The sequence below is a fragment of the Panulirus ornatus genome, chromosome 10 (assembly GCF_036320965.1).
Source record: "Panulirus ornatus isolate Po-2019 chromosome 10, ASM3632096v1, whole genome shotgun sequence".
In the NCBI taxonomy this organism is placed as follows: Eukaryota; Metazoa; Arthropoda; class Malacostraca; order Decapoda; family Palinuridae; genus Panulirus; species Panulirus ornatus.
The window spans coordinates 47,270,267-47,288,260 of NC_092233.1; the positions used below are offsets into that span (position 1 = coordinate 47,270,267).

At 41.4% G+C, this 17,994-nt stretch overlaps 1 protein-coding gene across 1 annotated transcript in view; it reads right to left on the bottom strand.

The window, feature by feature from the left end:
• The window catches only part of LOC139750933 (kinesin heavy chain-like), a 442,650-nt gene that overhangs the window by 350,085 nt on the left and 74,571 nt on the right, over positions 1 to 17,994 (bottom strand). The window contains exon 4 of the mRNA XM_071665845.1: positions 10,553 to 10,696. Within this exon, the coding sequence (XP_071521946.1) occupies positions 10,553 to 10,696 (144 nt within the window). The remainder of the gene's footprint in view (positions 1 to 10,552; positions 10,697 to 17,994) is intronic.

Sequence of the window (17,994 nt, forward strand, 5' to 3'; positions counted from 1 at the left end):
AGGATGGCCACTAAGAGCTGGGGTGAGCGGTGTCAATAAACTTCAGGGAAAATAAAATATTTGAAGAGGATAATAAAGTACACAAAACAAGAGAGCAAATGAGAACATCAGTGAATGGGGCAAGAGGAGAAGTGGTAACATGTATGATGGTGTGAGGAGGATATGGAGTGAGTATTTTGAAAGACTGTTGAATGTATTTGATGATAGAATGGCAGATGTAGGGTGTTAGGGTTGGTATGTTATACAAAGTGAAAGATGCATGAAGAGTGGTTTGGCAAAGTGAGATGAATGGTGGTGAAAGCCTTAAATTAGCAAAAAGCAGCAATGTATCTGGAGTGGATGGTATTGCAACCGAATTCATTAAGAAAGGGGCTGACTGTATTGTTGATCAGTCAAGATTTTCAGTGTGTGCATGGATCATGGTGAGGTGCCTGAGGATCAGTAGAATGCATGTATAGTGCCTCTATGTAAAGGCAACAGAAATAAAGGTCTAAGTTTGTTGAGAGGTGAATGTTCCTAGTAAGCTGAGTGGAAGGATAGTGACTGAGAGGGTAATGGTATGTACAAAACATCAGACAGGGAAGGGGCAGGAAGACAGCAGTGAATGGTTCCCAGTGTAGGATGGTTTGCAACGGGAGTATGTGTCACCATGATTGTTTATTTTGCTTATGGATGGGGTGGGGAGCTAGATAAATGCAAGTCTTGCAGAGAGGGACAAGTATGCAGTCTATTGGGGATGTATTGGCCTGGTAAAAGATTCAGTTGTTATTTGCTGATGATACAGAGATGGAGGCCAATTTGATTGAAAAACTGCAGAAGTTAGTGACTAAGTGTGGAAGTGTGTGAAAAGGGGAAGTTGAGGGTAAACATGAATAAAAACAAGGTTCAGCAGGGTTGAGGGCCAGGTTACTTGCGAGTGTAAGTCTGATTGGAGAAAAACTGGGAGAGAAGTGTTTTAGATACCTGGGAGTGGACATGGCAGCAAATGGATCCATGGAGGCAGAAGAGGGTCACAGGTGAGGGGAGGTGCAAAGGTACTGGAAGTGTTGAACAATGTATGGAAAGAGATTGTTACCTGGGAGAGTCAATATGGGTATGTTTGAAAGTAAAGTAGTTTCAAAAATATCATACAGATGCAAGACAAAGGCTATAGCTAAGGCTGTACAGAAGAAGGCAGTTGTGTTGGAAATGAAATGTTTGAGGACAATATGTGGTGTGAGGTGGTTTGATTGGGTAATTCATAAAAGTGTAAGAGAGTTGTGTGGTTAAAAATAAGTGTCGAGAGAGCTGAAGAAGGCGCACTGATATAGTCTGAACATAAGGAGAGAATGCAGAAGAATGGTTGACAAAAAGGGAATATATATCAGAAATGGAGGGAACAGGGAGAATGATGAGACTAAAGGTGCAAGGATGGACTGAAAAATTATGAGCAATCAGGGCTTGAATACGCAGGAGGGTGAAAGTCATGCAAGGGACAGAGTGAAATGGAACGATGTAGTATATAGGGGTTAACGTGCTGTCAGTGGACTGAACCAGAGCATGTGCGATCTGGTTGTGAATTGGGAGCTGCAGTTTCTGTGCATTACACATGCCAGCTAAAGAATGGATGCAAGCAGATGCAACCCTTCTTTGAATGTTCCTGGCATTACCTCATTAACATGGAATGCAGCAATAATAAAAAAAAAAGTGCACTTTTGAGTCAACAAAGTCTGGACTTAAAAATGTGTTTTTACCAATGTGGATGAAAAAGGCTTGTACTTAACTGCAGGTAAAATGTGCCAGTACAAAATACTTACAATCTGCATTGCCATGTTGAAAGCACATATGAAAATCAATGTAAGGACTTTTCTGATAAAGAAAAAAGATGAAAGCAGAAAGCATGATGGTTCATCTGGAAAAGGAGCAAAGTACTTTCACAAAGAAAATTGTATCCAAGAATAATAGTACAAGTTAATAGTAAAAGAGTGAGTTATTACACCACACAAAAATTGACAAAAACAGCAAACGAGAAGATTCTTACTTTTGTGGAAGATTTGAAGGAACTTCCTTCACCTTTAGGGAGAAGATTATAAAGTTAAAGAAATGCACTATTCAAGACCTAAATGTGCAGGAGGGTGAGAGACATGAATGGAATGGAGCAGTTTGGAGTGACATGGTATGCAGGAGATAACAGTGTCACTAGGCTGAGACAAGCCATATAAAGAGGTTATGGGAAACCACATAAAGGTCTGCGGAGCTTGGCTGTGAATGGGAACTCTGGTTTCAGTACATAATATTTGACAGTCAGAGAATGGACATAAACAACCGAGACCTTTTTCATCAGTTCCTGGTGCTACCTCACCATGCTTCCTGGAGCTATCTCACCATGCTTCGTGATGCTACCTCACCACATGACAAATTCGTATGAAAAGAAAAAATATTTTTACATATACTTGTTTCCCCCACTTCCATGTTATAGCATTAAGAACAAAGGAATAATGGTTTTGTCCTGTTAATATAGTATATTGTAACTAGAACCTACAATCCATAACCAAGTCCAAGAAATTAATCCACAATATATCCTAAGCACTTCATATGCATTGGTTCCGACTAATGACAATGTAATAAAAACAATTATCCCATATCCTAGTATACTTGTTCTACTGCATACACTGTACTCACTTGTAACAGCAACATGACGATTACTCTTGCCCATCTCTATTACCTCAAGTACTTCTTCTGGGGATGATACAAACCGTTCTGTGGCACCTTTCACAAATGGCACACGGTTTTTATCTTCATGTACAGCCAGATTCACTTTGGACACTGTTGAAAAACAAAATTATCAATTGTCAATTAATCACAATGACTGGTGAATCATTCAAAAAGACAAACCTACTGTATTTAAAAAGTATCATATCAACTGAGTGATACCCTCACATGTAAAGCTAGCAAAGAGGTAAGAAAAGTGGTTTATAACTTGATTTATCAGCAGCAGCATTTATGTTTCACCAAGATCTCCAAAAACATCATAATAACAGCACAAAAGCAAAACTGAAATAAAAACCATTCATCTTCCCTTAAGTATGCAATACCAATATACAACCTACAGCACAAACTATTTATTTCATATTTATTATACTTTGTCACTGTCTCCCACGTTAGCGAGGTAGCGCAAGGAAACAGATGAAAGAATGGCCCAACCCACTCACATACACATGTATATACATACACGTCAACACACACACATATACATACCTATACATCTTAATGTGTATATATATATATATATATATATATATATATATATATATATATATATATATATTTTTTTTTTTTTATACTTTGTCGCTGTCTCCCGCGTTTGCGAGGTAGCGCAAGGAAACAGACGAAAGAAATGGCCCAACCCCCCCCCATACACATGTATATACATACGTCCACACACGCAAATATACATACCTACACAGCTTTCCATGGTTTACCCCAGACGCTTCACATGCCCTGCTTCAATCCACTGACAGCACGTCAACCCCGGTATACCACATCGCTCCAATTCACTCTATTCCTTGCCCTCCTTTCACCCTCCTGCATGCTCAGGCCCCGATCACACAAAATCTTTTTCACTCCATCTTTCCACCTCCAATTTGGTCTCCCTCTTCTCCTTGTTCCCTCCACCTCCGACACATATATCCTCTTGGTCAATCTTTCCTCACTCATCCTCTCCATGTGCCCAAACCACTTCAAAACACCCTCTTCTGCTCTCTCAACCACGCTCTTTTTATTTCCACACATCTCTCTTACCCTTACGTTACTCACTCGATCAAACCACCTCACACCACACATTGTCCTCAAACATCTCATTTCCAGCACATCCATCCTCCTGCACACAACTCTATCCATAGCCCACGCCTCGCAACCATACAACATTGTTGGAACCACTATTCCTTCAAACATACCCATTTTTGCTTTCCGAGATAATGTTCTCGACTTCCACACATTCTTCAAGGCCCCCAGGATTTTCGCCCCCTCCCCCACCCTATGATCCACTTCCGCTTCCATGGTTCCATCCGCTGCCAGATCCACTCCCAGATATCTAAAACACTTCACTTCCTCCAGTTTTTCTCCATTCAAACTCACCTCCCAATTGACTTGACCCTCAACCCTACTGTACCTAATACCCTTGCTCTTATTCACATTTACTCTTAACTTTCTTCTTCCACACACTTTTCCAAACTCAGTCACCAGCTTCTGCAGTTTCTCACATGAATCAGCCACCAGCGCTGTATCATCAGCGAACAACAACTGACTCACTTCCCAAGCTCTCTCATCCCCAACAGACTTCATACTTGCCCCTCTTTCCAAAACTCTTGCATTTACCTCCCTAACAACCCCATCCATAAACAAATTAAACAACCATGGAGACATCACACACCCCGGCCGCAAACCTACATTCACTGAGAACCAATCACTTTCCTCTCTTCCTACACGTACACATGCCTTACATCCTCGATAAAAACTTTTCACTGCTTCTAACAACTTTCCTCCCACACCATATATTCTTAATACCCTCCACAGAGCATCTCTATCAACTCTATCATATGCCTTCTCCAGATCCATAAATGCTACATACAAATCCATTTGCTTTTCTAAGTATTTCTCACATACATTCTTCAAAGCAAACACCTGATCCACACATCCTCTACCACTTCTGAAACCACACTGCTCTTCCCCAATCTGATGCTCTGTACATGCCTTCACCCTCTCAATCAATACCCTCCCATATAATTTACCGGGAATACTCAACAAACTTATACCTCTGTAATTTGAGCACTCACTCTTATCCCCTTTGCCTTTGTACAAAGGCACTATGCACGCATTCTGCCAATCCTCAGGCACCTCACCATGAGTCATACATACATTAAATAACCTTACCAACCAGTCAACAATACAGTCACCCCCTTTTTTAATAAATTCCACTGCAATACCATCCAAACCTGCTGCCTTGCCGGCTTTCATCTTCCGCAAAGCTTTCACTACCTCTTCTCTGTTTACCAAATCATTTTCCCTAACCCTCTCACTTTGCACACCACCTCGACCAAAACACCCTATATCTGCCACTCTATCATCAAACACATTCAACAAACCTTCAAAATACTCACTCCATCTCCTTCTCACATCACCACTACTTGTTATCACCTCCCCACTTGCGCCCTTCACCGAAGTTCCCATTTGCTCCCTTGTCTTACGCACTTTATTTACCTCCTTCCAGAACATCTTTTTATTCTCCCTATTTGTGTAAATAAATTATACATTTCCTTTTTTCCATAGCCAGAGGTTGAATCATTATGTGACATTCTGTTTTTCATTCATTTCAAACTAGAAGTTTCAGTTTTCTAAATTGTTTCTTACATTTCTCATATGTATATATATGTATGTGTGTGTGTGTGTGTGTGTGTGTGTGCGTATGTGTGTGTGTGTGTGTGTGTATATGTATATATATATGTATATTATCCCTGGGGATAGGGGTGAAAGAATACTTCCCACGTACTCCTCGCGTGTCGTAGAAAGCGACTAGAGGGGACGGGAGCGGGGGGCCAGAAATCCTCCCCTCCTTGTATTAACTTTCTAAAATGGGAAACAGAAGAAGGAGTCACGCGGGGAGTGCTCATCCTCCTCGAAGGCTCAGAGTGGGGTGCCTAAATGTGTGTGGATGTAACCAAGATGTGAAAAAAGGAGAGATAGGTAGTATGTCCTGGAAAGAGGGGCAAGTATGAAGTCTGTTGGGGATGAGAGAGCTTGGGAAGTGAGTCAGTTGTTGTTCGCTGATGATACAGCGCTGGTGGCTGATTCATGTGAGAAACTGCAGAAGCTGGTGACTGAGTTTGGTAAAGTGTGTGGAAGAAGAAAGTTGAGAGTAAATGTGAATAAGAGCAAGGTTATTAGGTACAGTAGGGGTGAGGGTCAAGTCAATTGGGAGGTGAGTTTGAATGGAGAAAAACTGGAGGAAGTGAAGTGTTTTAGATATCTGGGAGTGGATCTGTCAGCGGATGGAACCATGGAAGCGGAAGTGGATCATAGGGTGGGGGAGGGGGCGAAAATTTTGGGAGCCTTGAAAAATGTGTGGAAGTCGAGAACACTATCTCGGAAAGCAAAAATGGGTATGTTTGAGGGAATAGTGGTTCCAACAATGTTGTATGGTTGCGAGGCGTGGGCTATGGATAGAGATGTGCGCAGGAGGATGGATGTGCTGGAAATGAGATGTTTGAGGACAATGTGTGGTGTGAGGTGGTTTGATCGAGTAAGTAACGTAAGGGTAAGAGAGATGTGTGGAAATAAAAAGAGCGTGGTTGAGAGAGCAGAAGAGGGTGTTTTGAAATGGTTTGGGCACATGGAGAGAATGAGTGAGGAGAGATTGACCAAGAGGATATATGTGTCGGAGGTGGAGGGAACGAGGAGAAGAGGGAGACCAAATTGGAGGTGGAAAGATGGAGTGAAAAAGATTTTGTGTGATCGGGGGCCTGAACATGCAGGAGGGTGAAAGGAGGGCAAGAAATAGAGTGAATTGGAGTCATGTGGTTTTCAGGGGTTGACGTGCTGTCAGTGGATTGAAGCAAGGCATGTGAAGCGTCTGAAGTAAACCATGGAAGCTGTGTAGGTATGTATATTTGCGTGTGTGGACGTGTGTATGTACATGTGTATGGGGGGGGGGGGGCATTTCTTTCGTCTGTTTCCTTGCGCTACCTCGCAAACGCGGGAGACAGCGACAAAGTATAAAAAAAAAAAAAAAAGGTAGTATGTTTGAGGAAAGGAACCTGGAGTTTGGCTCTGAGTGAAACGAAGCTCAAAGGGCAAAGGGGAAGAGTGGTTTGGGAATGTCTGGGGAGTAAAGTCAGGGGTTAGTGAGAGGACAAGAGCAAGGGGAAGGAGTAGCAATACTCCTGAACAGGGATTGTGGGAGAAATGTGATAGAGTGTAAGAAAGTAAATTCTCGATTAATATGGGTAAAACTGAAAGTTGATGGAGAAGGTGGGTGATTATTGGTGCATATGCACCTGGGGATGAGAAGAAAGATCATATATATATATATTATATATATATATATATATATATACACAGAAAATATACATATATACACATTCTTATGAGCCCACAGGGAAAATGGAACACGATAAGTTCCCAAGTGCACTTTTGTGTAATAATCGCATCACCAGGGGAGGACACAACAGAGAAATATAACAGTCCGCTGATATACATCGAAGAGACAAAGCTAGGACGCCACAAGAATATTTTGATCATGACGCAAAATTGTCATCCTTTCCCAAAATATACACATGTACATAAATTTCATACTTGCTGCCCTTATTCATTCCCGTTGCCACCCCGCTACACATGAAATGACAACCCCTTCCCCCAGCATGTGTGCGTAGGTAGCACTAGTGAAAAGACAACAAAGGCTACATTGTTCACACTCAGTCTCTAGCTACCATATATAATGCCCCTGAACTACAGCTCCCCTTTTCACATCCAGGCCCCCACAAACTTTCCATGGTTTACCCCAGATGCTTCACATGCCCTGGTTCAATCCATTGACAGCAACGTCAACCCTGGATATTACCACATCATTCCAATTCACTCTAGTCCTTACACGCCTTTCACTTTCCTGTACGTTTCAGGCCCCGATCACTCAAATCTTTTTCACTCCATCTTTCCACCTCCCAATTTGGTCTCACCATTTCTCCTCTGTTCCCTCCACCATCTGACACATATGTCCTCTTTGTCAATCTTTTCTTTTCATTCTCTCCATGTGCCCAAACCATTTCAAAACACCCTCTTGCTCTCTCAACCACACTCTTTTTATTACCAACAACTCTCTCTACCCTTTCATTACTTACTCGATCAAGCCACTCACAACCACATATTGTCCTCAAACATCTCATTTACCAGCACATCCACCCTCCTTCGCACAACTCAATAGCCCCCGCCTCATAACCATATAACATTGTTGGAAAACCCCTATTCCTTCAACATTACCCATTTTTGCTTTCCAGAAACAAAGAACATCAATTTTTAATCTTTGAAGGTATGTTTCATTTCTAATGTGAAACCTAACTTAAAAACGTCTTTAAGACATCAGAAAAATGCAACTGCTAATGTGGACCTTTTCAATAATTTTAATGTCAAAAGATTAAAAGATGCCATTATCATTGTTATCTATTTATGGATGAAGGTAGCAAGTATGAATAAGTACATGTGTATATATGTATATCTCCGTAGATGCATATGTATGTATATTATTGAAATGTATAGGAATGTATATGTGCATGTGTAGGCGTTTATGTACATACATGTGTATGTGGGTGGGTTTGGGCCATTCTTCCATCTGTTTCTTTGCACTACCTCACTAATGCAAGAGACAGCGACAAAGTATAATAAATAAAATAAATATTATTTTATTTTATCATTATCATTATACTTTGATCGCCAATTCCCGCATCAGAAAGGTAGCCCCAGAAAACAGATAGGAACGGCCAATCCACTTATATACGTACATAAAATAAGCCCCAACACGCACATATACATACTGTAAATTTCAGGAGGGAGGCTAGAAACCCTTCCCTCCTGTATTTAACTCTAAAAGGGGAACAGAACAAGGAGTCATGCAGAGTGCTCATCCATCAAGGCTCACATTGGGGTGCTAAAGGGGATAAGAGCCAGTTTCTCAAATTACAGAGGTATAATTTTGTTTAGTATTCCTGGTAAAATTATATGTGGAGGGTATTGATTGAGAGGGCGAAGGCATGTACAAAGAGCATCAGACTGGGGAAAGAGCCCGTGTGGTTTCAGAGAGTGGTAGAGGATGTGTGGATCAAAGGGGTTTTGCTTTGAAGAATGTATGTGAGAAATACTTAGAAAAGCAAATGGATTTGTATGTAGCATTTATGGATCTGAGATGGCATATGATAGAGTTGATTGAAAATGCTCTGGGAAGGTTTCTAAGAATATATGGTGTGGCAGGCAAGTTGTTAGAAACAGTGAAAAGTTTTTATCGAGGATGTAAGGCATGTGTACGTGTAGGAAGAGAGGAAAGTTTATTGCTTTTCAGTGAATGTAGGTTTGCGGCAGGGGTGTATGATGTCTCCATGGTTGTTTAATTTGTTTATGGATGGGGTTGTTTTGGGAGGTGAATGCAAGAGTTTTGGAAAGAGGGGCAAGTATGAAGTCTGTTGGGGTTGAGAGAGCTTGGGAAAGTGAGTGAGTTGTTGTTCGCTGATGATACAGTGCTGGTGGGCCTTTTCATGTGAGAAACTGCAGAAGCTGGTGACAGTTTGGTAAAGTGTGTGAAAGAAGAAAGTTAAGAGTAAATGTGAATAAGAGCAAGGTTTTAGGTACAGTAGGGTTGAGGGTCAAGTCAATTGGGAGGTAAGTTTGAATGGAGAAAAACTGGAGAAGTAAAGTGTTTTAGATATCTGGGAGTGGATCTGGCAGCGGATGGAACCAATGGAAGCGGAAGTGAATCATAGGGTGGGGGAGGGGGTGAAAATCCTGGGAGCTTGAAGAATGTGTGGAAGTCGAGAACATCTATCTCCGAAAGCAAAAATGGGTTATGTTTGAAGGAATAGTGGTTCCAACAATGTTGTATGGTTGCGAGGCGTGGGCTATGGATAGAGTTGTGCGCTGGAGGTGATGTGCTGGAAATGAGATGTTTGAGGACAATATGTGGTGTGAGGTGATTTGAGGTTTAATAAAAGGGTAAGAGGTGTGTGGTTTTAAAAAAGATGAAAGCAGAAAGCATGATGGTTCATCTGGAAAAGGAGCAAAGTACTTTCACAAAGAAAATTGTATCCAAGAATAATAGTACAAGTTAATAGTAAAAGAGTGAGTTATTACACCACACAAAAATTGACAAAAACAGCAAACGAGAAGATTCTTACTTTTGTGGAAGATTTGAAGGAACTTCCTTCACCTTTAGGGAGAAGATTATAAAGTTAAAGAAATGCACTATTCAAGACCTAAATGTGCAGGAGGGTGAGAGACATGAATGGAATGGAGCAGTTTGGAGTGACATGGTATGCAGGAGATAACAGTGTCACTAGGCTGAGACAAGCCATATAAAGAGGTTATGGGAAACCACATAAAGGTCTGCGGAGCTTGGCTGTGAATGGGAACTCTGGTTTCAGTACATAATATTTGACAGTCAGAGAATGGACATAAACAACCGAGACCTTTTTCATCAGTTCCTGGTGCTACCTCACCATGCTTCCTGGAGCTATCTCACCATGCTTCGTGATGCTACCTCACCACATGACAAATTCGTATGAAAAGAAAAAATATTTTTACATATACTTGTTTCCCCCACTTCCATGTTATAGCATTAAGAACAAAGGAATAATGGTTTTGTCCTGTTAATATAGTATATTGTAACTAGAACCTACAATCCATAACCAAGTCCAAGAAATTAATCCACAATATATCCTAAGCACTTCATATGCATTGGTTCCGACTAATGACAATGTAATAAAAACAATTATCCCATATCCTAGTATACTTGTTCTACTGCATACACTGTACTCACTTGTAACAGCAACATGACGATTACTCTTGCCCATCTCTATTACCTCAAGTACTTCTTCTGGGGATGATACAAACCGTTCTGTGGCACCTTTCACAAATGGCACACGGTTTTTATCTTCATGTACAGCCAGATTCACTTTGGACACTGTTGAAAAACAAAATTATCAATTGTCAATTAATCACAATGACTGGTGAATCATTCAAAAGACAAACCTACTGTATTTAAAAAGTATCATATCAACTGAGTGATACCCTCACATGTAAAGCTAGCAAAGAGGTAAGAAAAGTGGTTTATAACTTGATTTATCAGCAGCAGCATTTATGTTTCACCAAGATCTCCAAAAACATCATAATAACAGCACAAAAGCAAAACTGAAATAAAAACCATTCATCTTCCCTTAAGTATGCAATACCAACATACAACCTACAGCACAAACTATTTATTTCATATTTATTATACTTTGTCACTGTCTCCCACGTTAGCGAGGTAGCGCAAGGAAACAGATGAAAGAATGGCCCAACCCACTCACATACACATGTATATACATACACGTCAACACACACACATATACATACCTATACATCTTAATGTGTATATATATATATATATATATATATATATATATATATATATATATATATATTTTTTTTTTTTTTATACTTTGTCGCTGTCTCCCGCGTTTGCGAGGTAGCGCAAGGAAACAGACGAAAGAAATGGCCCAACCCCCCCCCATACACATGTATATACATACGTCCACACACGCAAATATACATACCTACACAGCTTTCCATGGTTTACCCCAGACGCTTCACATGCCCTGCTTCAATCCACTGACAGCACGTCAACCCCGGTATACCACATCGCTCCAATTCACTCTATTCCTTGCCCTCCTTTCACCCTCCTGCATGCTCAGGCCCCGATCACACAAAATCTTTTTCACTCCATCTTTCCACCTCCAATTTGGTCTCCCTCTTCTCCTTGTTCCCTCCACCTCCGACACATATATCCTCTTGGTCAATCTTTCCTCACTCATCCTCTCCATGTGCCCAAACCACTTCAAAACACCCTCTTCTGCTCTCTCAACCACGCTCTTTTTATTTCCACACATCTCTCTTACCCTTACGTTACTCACTCGATCAAACCACCTCACACCACACATTGTCCTCAAACATCTCATTTCCAGCACATCCATCCTCCTGCACACAACTCTATCCATAGCCCACGCCTCGCAACCATACAACATTGTTGGAACCACTATTCCTTCAAACATACCCATTTTTGCTTTCCGAGATAATGTTCTCGACTTCCACACATTCTTCAAGGCCCCCAGGATTTTCGCCCCCTCCCCCACCCTATGATCCACTTCCGCTTCCATGGTTCCATCCGCTGCCAGATCCACTCCCAGATATCTAAAACACTTCACTTCCTCCAGTTTTTCTCCATTCAAACTCACCTCCCAATTGACTTGACCCTCAACCCTACTGTACCTAATAACCTTGCTCTTATTCACATTTACTCTTAACTTTCTTCTTCCACACACTTTTCCAAACTCAGTCACCAGCTTCTGCAGTTTCTCACATGTTTCAGCCACCAGCGCTGTATCATCAGCGAACAACAACTGACTCACTTCCCAAGCTCTCTCATCCCCAACAGACTTCATACTTGCCCCTCTTTCCAAAACTCTTGCATTTACCTCCCTAACAACCCCATCCATAAACAAATTAAACAACCATGGAGACATCACACACCCCGGCCGCAAACCTACATTCACTGAGAACCAATCACTTTCCTCTCTTCCTACACGTACACATGCCTTACATCCTCGATAAAAACTTTTCACTGCTTCTAACAACTTTCCTCCCACACCATATATTCTTAATACCTTCCACAGAGCATCTCTATCAACTCTATCATATGCCTTCTCCAGATCCATAAATGCTACATACAAATCCATTTGCTTTTCTAAGTATTTCTCACATACATTCTTCAAAGCAAACACCTGATCCACACATCCTCTACCACTTCTGAAACCACACTGCTCTTCCCCAATCTGATGCTCTGTACATGCCTTCACCCTCTCAATCAATACCCTCCCATATAATTTACCGGGAATACTCAACAAACTTATACCTCTGTAATTTGAGCACTCACTCTTATCCCCTTTGCCTTTGTACAAAGGCACTATGCACGCATTCTGCCAATCCTCAGGCACCTCACCATGAGTCATACATACATTAAATAACCTTACCAACCAGTCAACAATACAGTCACCCCCTTTTTTAATAAATTCCACTGCAATACCATCCAAACCTGCTGCCTTGCCGGCTTTCATCTTCCGCAAAGCTTTCACTACCTCTTCTCTGTTTACCAAATCATTTTCCCTAACCCTCTCACTTTGCACACCACCTCGACCAAAACACCCTATATCTGCCACTCTATCATCAAACACATTCAACAAACCTTCAAAATACTCACTCCATCTCCTTCTCACATCACCACTACTTGTTATCACCTCCCCACTTGCGCCCTTCACCGAAGTTCCCATTTGCTCCCTTGTCTTACGCACTTTATTTACCTCCTTCCAGAACATCTTTTTATTCTCCCTATTTGTGTAAATAAATTATACATTTCCTTTTTTCCATAGCCAGAGGTTGAACCATTATGTGACATTCTGTTTTTCATTCATTTCAAACTAGAAGTTTCAGTTTTCTAAATTGTTTCTTACATTTCTCATATGTATATATATGTATGTGTGTGTGTGTGTGTGTGTGTGTGTGTGTGTGCGTATGTGTGTGTGTGTGTGTGTGTGTGTGTATATGTATATGTATATGTATATTATCCCTGGGGATAGGGGTGAAAGAATACTTCCCACGTATTCCTCGCGTGTCGTAGAAAGTGACTAGAGGGGACGGGAGCGGGGGGCCAGAAATCCTCCCCTCCTTGTATTAACTTTCTAAAATGGGAAACAGAAGAAGGAGTCACGCGGGGAGTGCTCATCCTCCTCGAAGGCTCAGAGTGGGGTGCCTAAATGTGTGTGGATGTAACCAAGATGTGAAAAAAGGAGAGATAGGTAGTATGTTTGAGGAAAGGAACCTGGATGTTTTGGCTCTGAGTGAAACGAAGCTCAAGGGCAAAGGGGAAGAGTGGTTTGGGAATGTCTGGGGAGTAAAGTCAGGGGTTAGTGAGAGGACAAGAGCAAGGGAAGGAGTAGCAATACTCCTGAAACAGGAGTTGTGGGAGTATGTGATAGAGTGTAAGAAAGTAAATTCTCGATTAATATGGGTAAAACTGAAAGTTGATGGAGAGAGGTGGGTGATTATTGGTGCATATGCACCTGGGCATGAGAAGAAAGATCATATATATATATATATATATATATATATATATATATATATATACACAGATATATACATATATACACATTCTTATGAGCCCACAGGGAAAATGGAACACGATAAGTTCCCAAGTGCACTTTTGTGTAATAATCGCATCACCAGGGGAGACACAACAGAGAAATATAACAGTCCGCTGATATACATCGAAGAGACAAAGCTAGGACGCCACAAGAATATTTTGATCATGCGCAAAATTGTCATCCTTTCCAATATATACACATGTACATAATTCATACTTGCTGCCCTTATTCATTCCCGTTGCCACCCCGCTACACATGAAATGACAACCCCTTCCCCCAGCATGTGTGCGAGGTAGCACTAGGAAAAGACAACAAAGGCTACATTCGTTCACACTCAGTCTCTAGCTACCATATATAATGCACTGGAACTACAGCTCCCTTTTCACATCCAGGCCCCACAAAACTTTCCATGGTTTACCCCAGATGCTTCACATGCCCTGGTTCAATCCATTGACAGCACGTCAACCCTGATATACCACATCATTCCAATTCACTCTAGTCCTTACACGCCTTTCACTTTCCTGTACATTCAGGCCCCGATCACTCAAAATCTTTTTCACTCCATCTTTCCACCTCCAATTTGGTCTCCCATTTCTCCTCGTTCCCTCCACCTCTGACACATATGTCCTCTTTGTCAATCTTTCTTCTCATTCTCTCCATGTGCCCAAACCATTTCAAAACACCCTCTTCTGCTCTCTCAACCACACTCTTTTTATTACCACACATCTCTCTTACCCTTTCATTACTTACTCGATCAAGCCACCTCACACCACATATTGTCCTCAAACATCTCATTTCCAGCACATCCACCCTCCTTCGCACAACTCAATAGCCCACGCCTCATAACCATATAACATTGTTGGAACCACTATTCCTTCAACATTACCCATTTTTGCTTTCCAGAAACAAAGAACATCAATTTTTAATCTTTGAAGGTATGTTTCATTTCTAATGTGAAACCTAACTTAAAAACGTCTTTAAGACATCAGAAAATGCAACTGCTAATGTGACCTTTTCAATAATTTTAATGTCAAAAGATTAAAAGATGCCATTATCATTGTTATCTATTTATGGATGAAGGTAGCAAGTATGAATAAGTACATGTGTATATATGTATATCTCCGTAGATGCATATGTATGTATATATTGAAATGTATAGGTATGTATATGTGCATGTGTAGGCGTTTATGTACATACATGTGTATGTGGGTGGGTTGGGCCATTCTTCCATCTGTTTCTTTGCACTACCTCACTAATGCAAGAGACAGCGACAAAGTATAATAAATAAAATAAATATTACTTATTTTATCATTATCATTATACTTGATCGCCAATTCCCGCATCAGCAAGGTAGCCCCAGAAAACAGATGAGGAACGGCCAATCCACTTATATACGTACATATATACATAAGCGCCCATACACGCACATATACATACATGTAAATTTCAAGGAGGGAGGCTAGAAACCCTTCCCTCCTTGTATTTTAACTTTCTAAAAGGGGAACAGAACAAGGAGTCATGCAGGAAGTGCTCATCCTCATCAAAGGCTCACATTGGGGTGTCTAAAGGGGATAAGAGCCAGTGCTCAAATTACAGAGGTATAATTTTGTTGAGTATTCCTGGTAAATTATATGGGAGGGTATTGATTGAGAGGGCGAAGGCATGTACAGAGCATCAGACTGGGGAAGAGCAGTGTGGTTTCAGAAGTGGTAGAGGATGTGTGGATCAGGTGTTTGCTTTGAAGAATGTATGTGAGAAATACTTAGAAAAGCAAATGGATTTGTATGTAGCATTTATGGATCTGGAGATGGCATATGATAGAGTTGATTGAGATGCTCTGTGGAAGGTACTAAGAATATATGGTGTGGCAGGCAAGTTGTTAGAAACAGTGAAAAGTTTTTATCGAGGATGTAAGGCATGTGTACGTGTAGGAAGAGAGGAAAGTGATTGCTTTTCAGTGAATGTAGGTTTGCGGCAGGGGTGTATGATGTCTCCATGGTTGTTTAATTTGTTTATGGATGGGGTTGTTAGGGAGGTGAATGCAAGAGTTTTGGAAAGAGGGGCAAGTATGAAGTCTGTTGGGGTTGAGAGAGCTTGGGAAGTGAGTGAGTTGTTGTTCGCTGATGATACAGTGCTGGTGGCCTATTCATGTGAGAAACTGCAGAAGCTGGTGACAGTTTGGTAAAGTGTGTGAAAGAAGAAAGTTAAGAGTAAATGTGAATAAGAGCAAGGTTATTAGGTACAGTAGGGTTGAGGGTCAAGTCAATTGGGAGGTAAGTTTGAATGGAGAAAAACTGGAGGAAGTAAAGTGTTTTAGATATCTGGGAGTGGATCTGGCAGCGGATGGAACCATGGAAGCGGAAGTGAATCATAGGGTGGGGGAGGGGGTGAAAATCCTGGGAGCCTTGAAGAATGTGTGGAAGTCGAGAACATTATCTCCGAAAGCAAAAATGGGTATGTTTGAAGGAATAGTGGTTCCAACAATGTTGTATGGTTGCGAGGCGTGGGCTATGGATAGAGTTGTGCGCAGGAGGTGGATGTGCTGGAAATGAGATGTTTGAGGACAATATGTGGTGTGAGGTGATTTGATCGAGTAAGTAATGTAAGGGTAAGAGAGATGTGTGGAAATAAAATGAGCATGGTTGAGAGAGCAGGAGAGGGTGTTTTAAAATGGTTTGGGCACATGGAGAGAATGAGTGAGGAAAGATTGACCAAGAAGATATATGTCGGAGGTGGAGGGAACGAGGAGAAGTGGGAGACCAAATTGGAGGTGGAAAGAAGGAAGTGAAAAAGATTCTGAGTGATCGGGGCCTGAACATGCAGGAGGGTGAAAGGCGGGCAAGGAATAGAGTGAATTGGATCAATGTGGTATACCGGGGTCGACGTGCTGTCAATGGATTGAATCAGGGCATGTGAAGCGTTTGGGGTAAACCATGGAAAGTTCTGTGGGCCTGGATGTGGAAAGGGAGTTGTGGTTTCGGGCATTATTGCATGACAGCTAGAGACTGAGTGTAAACGAATGGGGCCTTTGTTGTCTTTTCCTAGTGCTACCTCGCATACATGAGGGGGGAGGGGGATGTTATTCCATGTGTGGCGAGGTGGCGATGGGAATGAATAAAGGCACAGTGTGAATTGTGTGCATGTGTATATATGTATGTGTCTGTGTGTATATATATGTGTATATTGAGATGTATGGGTATGTATATTTGCGTGTGTGGTCGTGTATGTATATACATGTGTATAGGGGTGGGTTGGGCCATTTCTTTCGTCTGTTTCCTTGCGCTACCTCGCAAACGCGGGAGACAGCGACAAAGCTAAATAGATAAATAATATAAATGTAACCAAGATGAGAAAAAGGGAGAGATAGGTTGTATGTTTGAGGAAAGGAACCTGGATGGTTTGGCTCTGAGTGAAACGAAGCTCAAGGGTAAACGGAAAGAGTGGTTTGGGAATGTTTTGGGAGTAAAGTCAGAGATTGGTGAGAGGACAAGAGCAAAGGAAGGAGTAGCACTCCTTCTGAAGCAGGAGTCATTGCAGTATGTGATAGGGTGTAAAAAAGTAAACTCTAGATTGATATAGGTAAAACTGAAAGTGGTGGAGAGAGATGGGTGATTATTGGTGCCTATGTACCTGGGCATGAAAAAGAAAGATCATGAGAGGCAAATGTTTTGGGAGCAGCTGAGTGAGTGTGTTAGCATTTATGATGGGTGATTTGAATGCAAAGGTGAGTAATGTGGCAGCTGAGGGAATAATTGGTGTACATGGGGTGTTCAATGTTGTAAATGAAAATGGTAAAGAGCTTGCTGATTTGTGTGCTGAAAAAGGACTGGTGATTGGGAATACCTGGTTTAAAAAGGGAGAGATACATAAGTATGCATATGTAAGTAGGAGAGATGGTCAGAGAAGCATTATTGGATTATGTGTTAATCAATAGGTGCGTGAAAGAGAGACTTTTAAATGTTAATGTGCTGAGAAGTGCAACTGGAGGGATGTCTGATCATTATCTTGTGGAGGCGAAAGTGAACAT